This window comes from Pelecanus crispus, chromosome 22, assembly GCF_030463565.1.
Source record: "Pelecanus crispus isolate bPelCri1 chromosome 22, bPelCri1.pri, whole genome shotgun sequence".
NCBI lineage: Eukaryota > Metazoa > Chordata > Aves > Pelecaniformes > Pelecanidae > Pelecanus > Pelecanus crispus.
In genome coordinates this window covers 90,987-101,158 of record NC_134664.1, presented here as the reverse complement: position 1 = coordinate 101,158, position 10,172 = coordinate 90,987, and the positions used below count along the sequence as shown (strand labels likewise).

General features: G+C 44.3%; 1 protein-coding gene across 1 annotated transcript; it reads right to left on the bottom strand.

Annotated features, from left to right (window-relative positions):
* Positions 1–2,459: 2,459 nt before the first annotated feature.
* Positions 2,460–8,629, bottom strand: LOC142595739 (E3 ubiquitin-protein ligase RBBP6-like). The gene is made up of 4 exons (XM_075724574.1): positions 8,464–8,629; positions 5,462–5,561; positions 3,724–3,760; positions 2,460–2,537 (listed from the first exon to the last, which is right to left on the bottom strand). Exons 1-4 carry the CDS (start codon positions 8,627–8,629, stop codon positions 2,460–2,462), a joined length of 381 nt encoding a protein of 126 aa, XP_075580689.1.
* Positions 8,630–10,172: the final 1,543 nt, after the last annotated feature.

Here is a 10,172-nt window from a genome sequence, read left to right as displayed (position 1 = left end):
ACAGATCTGACATCAGCAACACTTACTTGGATGGATCATATTCCTGGCAAGACTGTATCATCATCGCTGTTATTTTATCTTCCTCGGAAGCATCGGCTTCAGCCAGATTGGCAGTCTGTTTAACAGGTCAGGATTTGACACATGCATGCGAAACACAATGCAGCCCACATGGCCAAACACCACAGCACTCACCCAGTCCTGTCAAGAGCAGCACAACGCCAGCTGAGGCTCCACCAAAACAGCTACTCATATAAAACAGAGTTGTGCTGAAGATGTTCTGGGGAGTCCTTACGCCCTTACGTGGGGGTTGGGTGCCCGGTAACCTGCTTGACAAGAGCATTCCTGGGCACCCAAAACCTTGGGCTCTGTCTGCACCTTACATAAAGGCTTGTGGAACCAGTCCCATTTTCTTCCACGTGGACTCAAGCTCTGCGTAGAAACAATTACACTGTCCAGTATTTTTGAACTGATAGTAAGCTCCAGACTATGTGAAGGAGAAGATCTCCGCTGTACATTTAACTGAGAAAGATGTATGCCACTATCATGATTTACGTTTTGCAGCATTAAAAGGACACTCAACTTAGCAGTAAGGGAAGTTGTTTCTGCTTGCTGAAACTGAGTTTCGGACACAGAAGCATGAAAGGAATCAAGCTTTTTAGAATCCCTCAGCAAGACAAAGGATTCTTTTCAGTAGAAATGTCACCATCATGTGCTGTAGGCAGTCCAAACTGCACGTTCCCCCCTACTAACTTCTTTATAAACCTTACGCACAACGAGATCTTCAAATTCTTGAAGCCAGCTGCTTTTGTTTAACCAGTATTTGGTCAGATTTTTTTATTGCACACTAGTCCAGACATAAGCAGGGACGAAGGGAGGGACTGTAAATGACTTGGACCTTCAAGCACCTATCTTTCAGATCAACAGCGCATATTTTTGCTTTTAGATGCATTCATTCACAAAAGCAACCATCTAGTTTCAGTATTTTATTAAATGGTTGTTTCATATAGACAGTTTTTCTCAACTGTAACATCATTCACATCAACATCTGTCAAGTCATTCATATAGACAGTTTTTTTCTCAACTGTAACATCATCCAGATCAACATCTATGAAGTCACTGCCATTAACATTTATAGACAACTTTACAGATACTTGACTAGTTTGTTTGAATCCAAACGGTTTACAGAACACTTCCAAAACACAAAAAACACATTCTAGGAATAGACCAAAACTCAAATATGGCATTTAATACATAGGAATAACAAACTGGAAAACTTTTTACAACACATTGCCTCCATGCTAAGCCAGTCTGCACTCAGGAGGTCAGAGCAAGTAACAGTTCTGAGCTGCTTTATGTTATTTTCCTGTATTTTTCTTTAAACGTTCTCAAAAGCTGAAATGTCTACACCACTTGGACAGTTTTTCACATTGCAGAGGAAAACTTCACATGAGTTTACAGAACCAAGGACACATTTAGGCACAGCACTAATGGAGTCCAATTTCTTCTGGTGGATACCTTCCAAACTAATTTTTTTTTTTTTTTTTTGGCCAAATGTACACAGTGTAATTTCTGCAGTGAGTGAGGGAAGAAGTTACGAGTGGGAAGAGATTTCTCTTTCTTGGAAATGAACTCCAGCCTTTATTTTCAGAAGAAAGAAGCAGCTCCTCTGCACTAGGCCCGGCCTTCTCTAATCTTTGTCACTCGAAAGACCACTCATTCCATTGGCTAGCACTACGCCTTTGCACAACGTGCAATCACTAGTGCAATCACCAGGCAAAGCTACACATTGTTGAGCACAGAACACAAGCAGTTCCACAGCAAAACACGGCATTGCAACAGTTTCAGAAGGTCCCATCTGCTAATATGCCACACATACACATTGGCATATTCCTATAAACGGTCAGGTACATTTACACAATTGACACAGCCTGCGCTCAAACAAATTAGATTGTGCTGTCCACTGTAGATGTACTATGATGTATGAAACTCTGCAGCATTCACAGAACAGAATTGTAACTATCGTGACTAGAAATTCAAAAATAGCCATGCAATCGTCCATGTTCCAGAAACGCTTCTCGTTTGGCTGCTGCAACCCGCCCTGAAATGTCCATAACTTACAGACCATATAATTCTTCTCTGAAAGTTGTGTTAGTTTCCAACACAAAATGAATGAAACGTATGAAAAACGGTAAACAGCTTCTGCAGTGCTGCTTCTTTGCGTCTTGAAGGTGAGTAATACGGCAACATTACGTTGAGGCTGATAAGGTACTCCCCTTCTATCTTCCCAGACTGGCAACTACTCTTTACAGGACAGTATCAAAATACACACATATTTTACAGTTAAAATAAATACTTTTAAATTAGTAAAATCTAAATTAAAGTTCTGTTCACATTACAAGAGTTATCCAGCTATAGATCACAGTATAAGATTTAAAAATACAAAGCAAACACTTTTGGTTTTAAGCATTTGACAAGAATATATCTAGATATACCTTAATAAGCTGGGCCAGAGAAATAGATCCAGAAGAGTCATTGATCTGTGCACAAAACATTAAATACATATTCAAGTTCTACAATCAAAACACAGCAATAGTTCACCTCTACTGTAGCCTGAAAGGCTGCATTGTATCCTCTGAGTATCACTGAAAGAGGCATTTCCAACCCAGTGTAATCTGTATTTGTTCAAAAAAGTGTCCAAACCTGTGACAGCTCCAGAGTGCCTCTGTGGTTAATGAGAAGAAACCAAACTCACCAAACCCGCCTGAGATCAACTTACTGCTCCAGACTATCTCAGAGAGGGACCCTTGTCAAATGCTCACAACTGCTTAAGAGTCAAAGGGGTAAGGAAGCTGCCAATTTTCAGCTAAAAAGGAATTTATGAGAATAAATTGCAGCCACACTCCTCCCTCCCAGCTACCTACGGAACAGCTTGCAGGAATGAAGTCCTCAGGCCACTGGTTCGTAATGGACTGCTGTGTTTGTTGAGAACTAATGACTGGAGGGCAATTTTTCCACAAGGAAAAAGGGGAACTCTTCGCTTGCTCCTTTTCCAGTATACTCAATTCTATTATGCCACAAGCAGCAGTGAAGCTCACCCCAGTAAAACCTTAGCAGAAAGACACTCGAATCACTGCTTATTATGCCTGAAGTTGTTCAAAAGCGTAGAATAACATTTCACAATGTAAACTGAACAGCTCTCCTCAAGGGGTCACTAACTGGATCAGAAGAGAGATTAAAAGCCTTCCGTGGAAAACGCTCTTGTCCTTTAGTGCCTAACGCAGTGGAAGAATTCAAGGGAGCAGTTTTAGCAGACTCTAGGGAAAAAAATCTCTGCATGCAGAAAATGATTCCTCACTTCAGTTCATCATTCCTTCTCTATATGTTCAGAATCATATGGTGGTACACTAAAAAAAGGCTTAACCTCTTGGGAAATTAAAGCAGCATCCAACCCTGAAGTCACTGAGCTCCAAAAGCATACTGCAGGCAGAGGTTAGGACAAAAGACAGGGATTTCACCGACAAATGCACCAGGCTCTAGCCTTGTGCCAAAATTTAAAAAAATACTTAATTTTGTTTGAGAAGTAACCATCACTACAGGAAAATTATTTTCAGTGTACTTTGTAAAGTATTCAGTGACTTACTGTTTGGAAAATTAATACAAAGCTACATTGTTTAGAATTAAGTGCAGTGTTTAGAATAAAGTGTGAGATGTGTTTTTACGTACTGGTTTTGATGGTCCACTCACTGGCTCCATTCGACTTCTGGAAGAGAAATGGAGGTGATCAGAACTTAAAATAGAGCCCGTACCTCCTGAAGATGAGGAAGTACAAGGAAATGCTTGAGACCACCACACAGGGGCTTCTTCGTACATTCTCCTTCAAGAACAAACTGCAAGGTAAGTAATGCATTTTTGAAGGCCTCTCCACCATTACAGCATACGGTCAGCATTCCCAAACATTAACCACTCTACCAGCAGTTTCTGCAATGTTTCCAGACAGAGGAATCAAAAGCTAATCTGCACGGCTAGTTTTCAACGTTACAACAGCAGTGCCATTATTTCCTTGTCCCCACACACAGGGATTTAGTTGAGCTTTGATGCCAGCAGCATCTGTCCTCTCACTTTAGGGCAGCATTACAATACCAGGAGAGGGTGCCACCCAACCAGAAACGGAGGATGCATTCACAAGGCAGCACTGAGCATACATCCTTAAATTAACCCCCAAAACAAGGCCACGTTTATAAGCACAGCGCTGTGGTGTCCAGAATTACGCGGTAGTGCCTGAAAGCACTGCAACAACTGCTGCAGTAATATGACCAAAGTTTACATGCAGAGTCACACAAATTCAGGGTTTTTGGCTGGCAAGTGCTTCACGGGTGCCAGGATGCTGCTGTACTGTTTGTTCAAGACACACTGTAACTCATCAGTATACTTTATTTATGGGGAACCCACATCAGAAGGACATGGCAAAACCACAAGCTAATAACACCTAATAACAATACTAACTGTGGTGGAGAGGCCTGTCTTTAAGAAGGCTGGAAAACATGACCATTCAAACAGTGCTAATGCAGCTGATACACAACTGGACTCTGTGAATACAGAAATGATAGCAGTGATGCTGTAGGCAGGATTGCATTTGAGTATCTGTCATTTTAATCAATATACCCGATTCTCTGTCCTCCGTAAATCTTAGGAATACAGAACTAAAACCTGGAGCACAGATATCAGCTTAGGGTAAAAACAGACTTAGAAAGAGAACTAGCAACAGTTGGCAACGTGCTAAACTGCTTCCTGCATTTCAGGTTTGGAAAGGATTAACTATTCCTTCATCGTACTCGCACAAAAGGCAATACACTTTGGGATATTGTTCTTTTTCTCTTGCCTGAAATGGATGTTGTCTTTAGGAAACTGATACGAATCCCTTATGAATGGAACTTCTTGTTTGCACGGTTCGCCAGCTGGCAACCCTTGGTCTTTCCTCTACAGCTAGGATGCAAAACCCCCAGCCTTGGGGCATAAGAATACCTGCCATATCCCACCCTCTCTCCCCCAAAGGCAAGAAAGAGTCAAACCCCAACAATCAGACACTTCTGAGATGGGAACAAGTTCTGAGTTCACACTACAATGCCTATCTCTCTTCACTATAAAAGCAATAGAAGCAAGAAGATATGATAAAGACCAGTCCACGTAGAGGAAACAGCATCTACAACTTGGGTCTCAGAAAAATCAAGCCCAAGAACAAGCCCAAGAGAATCATCTTAAAAGTTACCACTGTTGGAGTTTGAACCCCATGTCCCAGTTGACTTTGGGACAGGTACATTACAATCTACCCCATGACAACCAAAATTAACAGCAGCTTTAACAACAAAGATGCAATCGGAATGCCTCTGTAAACTAATATCCACAAAACCAGCTAACACACTGAAAGCCCTAACAAAGGGTACAATGCTGTATGGATACTTACACAACATAGGTTTTGCTGGTACCTTCTACTCCTCCAGCAGGGATTCTTCGAACAATCACTGATGAGTTCTTTGGAATCAGGGCATTATCATCTGTGTATTCTGAAAACAACACAAATATAGAACAAAACAGTATTCAGTTTGTAAGAATGTCTATTAAGATGTCATTACATAGCACTTCAGGCAATCCCTTCACAGGTATGAAAGCAAAGCTTTCTATGTAACACTGCGCTTTTATCGTTTCAACACACTAACGGGACATTCCTAGAAGTCTTCAGGTTTGGTAATCACACACAAGCAGCAAAATCTTTTCCACTCATTTAAAACAGTTTGAATGCCAACAGCACACTGGTCTCCAAGGTCACTCAGGACTGACAGAACACAGAAGACAGCCTGCCATCTGCATTAAGACCAGGTCAGGTCCCAGCTGGGGTTTGTTGTTTGGTTGTTGGTTTGTTGTCTCTTGCCTGAGAAGCAGAATAGCACATGCTCCAAGGGGTTTGAGTCAGAATGTTACAGGGCAGGAAAGAGCACTCAGGAATCCTGAGCTCTGGAGTTCACCGTTCTTCCACAACATTGTGAGAACATCTATTCTAAAAGACAGGTCAAGAAGTTCAGATCAAATTAAGAGGAGGCGGCAAGTTGAAATGCATCATTCCTGAGTGCAGGCTTTTTGAAGGGAATTCTGCCTTTATAGAACACGCCTCTAGAGTAAGCATGGAAGCGGACACCCCTGCCCCCCTGACATTTAAAATAGCTCCCAACCATCCAGTCTGCCTTCCCAGCATCTTAAAAGAGTCCATCATATCATTTTATTCCAGTCTGTCGTGGTTTAGCCCCAGCCAGCAACTAAGCACCACGCAGCCGCTCGCTCACTCCCCCTACCCCGATGGGATGGGGGAGAGAATCGGAGGAGTAAGAGTGAGAAACACTCCTGGGTTGAGATAAGAACAGTTTAATAATTGAAATAAAATAAAGTAAAATAATAATAATAGCAATATAATAATAATAGTAATAATAATATACAAAGCAAGTGATGCACAATGCAATTGCTCACCACCCGCCGACCGATACCCAGACAGTTCCCAAGCAGCGATCGCTGCTCCCCAGCCAACCCCCCCCAGTTTCTATACTGAGCATGACGTCATGTGCTATGGTATGGAATAGCTCTTTGGTCAGTTTGGATCAACTATTCTGGCTGTGCCCCCTCCCAGTTTCTTGTTCACCTGGCAGAGCATGGGAAGCTGAAAAGTCCTTGACTAGCATAAGCAGTACTCAGCAACAACTAAAAACATCAGCGTGTTATCAACATTCTTCTCCTACTAAATCCAAAACACAGCACTGTGCCTGCTACTAGGAAGAAAATTAACTCTATCCCAGCCGAAACCAGGACACAGTCATATTTAAAACCCTGTTTACTACTAGTGAGTTTACGCATCTACATCTGATGAATAAAAACTGAAATTCATGGTTATGCATTTCAAGCAAAAATTTGGTATACGTATACATTACACTGAAATGTATTCTCTAGCTTTGCTCTGAAAACCATGGGGGGATTTTTGCATTTTCACATGGAAAACACCCTTAAGAAAGCTTCAGGAAGCACCTGTGTCACTAATAGACCAAGTTTAAAATTTTAGACTCCTTTTACAAAGGTCAAAGGGCAACACAACCGACCTAGAGGAGGATCTGGTCACTGGTGAACAAGAGGGATGCTCTTTAAAGCATGACAGATACTCCTTCTTTAGCCTCACCTTTAGGGAACACCATGCTTAACAGAACCTAGGGAAGCAGACACTTTTTCTTCACCGCATTCTGAGTACGGATGAAAACAAAGCAACACACTTTGTAAAACTGGTATGATGTATATTGCAGTAACACTTTATGGGGTAAAATCTTTATGAGCATCATTTTCTCTTCTAAAACTTTGCTTTCCGTTCCTCACCTGCTATAATAGAATACATGTTTGCCCTATCTCAAAACATTTTTTCTCCTGGGGATAAGAATTGGGCTCCATCACATTTAGTACCATCCATCAGTCTGGTTTTAAGGCTCTGTTTGACACAGACCCAACCATTCCAGTAGTGACGCCAGCCAGTTGGCCACTCAGCCTGCTGGCATGTGTGAAGCTGACAGTACCTTAGCAATTGAAGACAAAATTCAGAGACCCTTCTGCAGAAAAGCCCTTCAGGCAAATTAACCATTTTTCAAAAGCTCTTGACAATTTCATTCAACAGTAGTAGAAAAATACAAGACTTCTGAAATGTATCTCTACCTACGCGTGTCATGCAATCCAATGGCATCCCTAGGACCCCTAACATTGTGCTCTTAAGTCTCTTCACAGACATTCTCCTGAACATAGTTTAAATATCTTGTCGTGGTTTAACCCCAGTCGGCAACTAAGCACCACACAGCCGCTTGCTCACCCTCCCCCCACACCCCAGAGGGATGGGGGAGAGAATTGGGGGGGAAAAAGTTAAAACCCATGGGTTGAGATAACGGCAGTTTAATAGGACAGCAGAGGAACAGAAATAGTAATACTGCTTCTACTAATGATAAAAGAACATACAAAGCACAAAGTGATGCACAATGCAGCTGCTCACCACCCAACGACCAATGCCCAGCCTGTCCCCGAGCAGCAATCGCTGAGCCCCAGCCAACTCCCCCCACTTTCTATACTGAGCATGACGCCCTATGGTATGGAACAGCCCTCTGGCCAGTTTGGGTCAGCTCTCCTGGCTCTGCCCCCTCACAGCTTCTTCTGCACCTGGCAGAGCATGGGAAGCGGAAAAGTCCTTGACTGCCACAAACACTCCTGAGCAACAACTACAACATCAGTGTGCTATCAACATTATTCTCATGCTCTCATTCTCAATCCAAACCACAGCACCACACCAGCTACTAGGGAGAAAACCAACTCTGTCCCAGACAAAACCAGGACACATCTGCAGATAAACAGGGAGCTTTAGGTGCCCAAGGCCCCGCGCCCGCCACCCCCATGCACCTTTGTTGGTCTGGGCGTTGCTGATCTGCAGGTCGCAGTTGGTCGCCTTCAGCTTCTCACGGCCCATGATCTGGCGCTTGAGGTCACACAGGGGGATGTGGAGGCCACTGAAGGTGACCGCATCATAGCTCAGCTGGGAGGAGAACTTGTAGTGGACGCACGGCATGCTCCTCCTCACAGCCCAGCAGGCGGCCACACGATGGGGAGAGGCCCCCACGGCCCCGGCTCCTCCTCCGCTCCCTCTCTCGCACGCAGCGCTCCCAGGCCCAACCGCTCGCTACGGCTACTCGGGCGCCCGGCCTCAGCATTCCGCCCAGGGCTTTCCTGGACGACAAGTGCATAGGCTGCCGCCAGTGCCTCACCTCACCCAGCGCATTATGACAAAAGGCCCGCGTCATGGGGGCACGGCAGCCCCACCCTCTTCCTCCTAACCCTGAGCTCTCCCTAAAGGCAATCGCCATTCCTCCACACATTCCTCCAAACCTTCCCATCTACCACATCCACTGAGCGGGCAAGGGAGATTCTCCAGAAGCCCTTACGTGAAACCCATTCGAATAAGCCATCACACTGGCCATTTCTTCCTGGAGGGAGTTCATCCGGCCCTGCACACTGCCAGACAACGTGGATGTTCACAGAGAGATTCACTTGCTGTTCTGCAGGAAGCCACAATCGAACTAAAGGTAATGGTAAGAGTTTGGCTGCCACTACGGGCCCAGAGGATCCTGATGCTCTGAGTCATCTCCTCTGGGTCCCAGCCTCACTCGTTTACCTGAACAACCCAATCCAGCACATGCTAACCCTTGCACAGGAAATCATTTGCATCATTCAGACTTACCTGAAGATCAGACTGCCCTATTTGCACAACTACCAGGGCAATATGGGATAGGTGAAGAAAGGGCTTTCCAGGATTTACCCTCCACCTGAGCTGAAAAGGGGATTCTAAGTGCATTAATACCTTCCGCACAGGTTAGAACCACTATCTCTTCTGCCTCTGGAGCTCCGAGCTACTGATAGCTATGGGAAAACGTGTTACAGCCCTCTGATGACATGTGGCACTACGTTCCCCCTGTCTGTAACAGCTTTTATCCCATGCTTAGGGGTTGCAAAACTAGAGCAAGCTACTGCAAATGTGTCAAGAGAATTAGAAAAAGCCATTAATGAAACCGCAGAGATTATTACAGCCCTACAGGAAGAAATCAACTTACCACCACAAATGGTAACACAGAGTCGATCAGCCCGAGACCACCTTTTAGCAGCACAGGACAGAGTGCCCAGTGGAATGAGCTCATTTTCCCGCCCTGTCCAGCCCACAAACCCTTTAAAACCCCCACTGTCAGCCTGTCGTTGTTCTCATGTTGACACAAGAAAAGGGCATATGGAAAGCCGCTTCTAAATGGGGAATCCCTTCATCTATCACCAGCTCCAGGAACCCAACAAACCGGGTTGTGATGACCCCATCACAGAGAATTAACAGGAGGACAAACAGGAGGAGGAGAACAAGAAGGAAGACAAACAGGATGAACTGATGGACGGCAGGAGGAGGAGGAAGGGGATGAAGCAGACAAGGAACATAGAAAGAGAATGAGAACAAGGAGGAACAAGACACAGAACAGGAGGAGGAGGACAAACATGAGGAGCGAGAGGAGGAGAAAGAAGAGGTGGAAGACGAACACGAGGAACAGTCAGAAGAGGAACAGGTGGCACCAGGA

Coding starts and splice junctions, on each gene's coding strand:
- LOC142595739 (XM_075724574.1), bottom strand. CDS start 8,629: ATGCCGTGCGTCCACTACAAGTTCTCCTCCCAGCTGAGCTATGATGCG. Junction 3,761..5,461: donor ACCAGCAAAACCTATGTTGT/GTAAGTATCCAT, acceptor TTTCTCTTCCAG/AAGTCGAATGGAGCCAGTGA. Junction 2,538..3,723: donor TGAGTGGACCATCAAAACCA/GTACGTAAAAAC, acceptor TTTTGTGCACAG/ATCAATGACTCTTCTGGATC.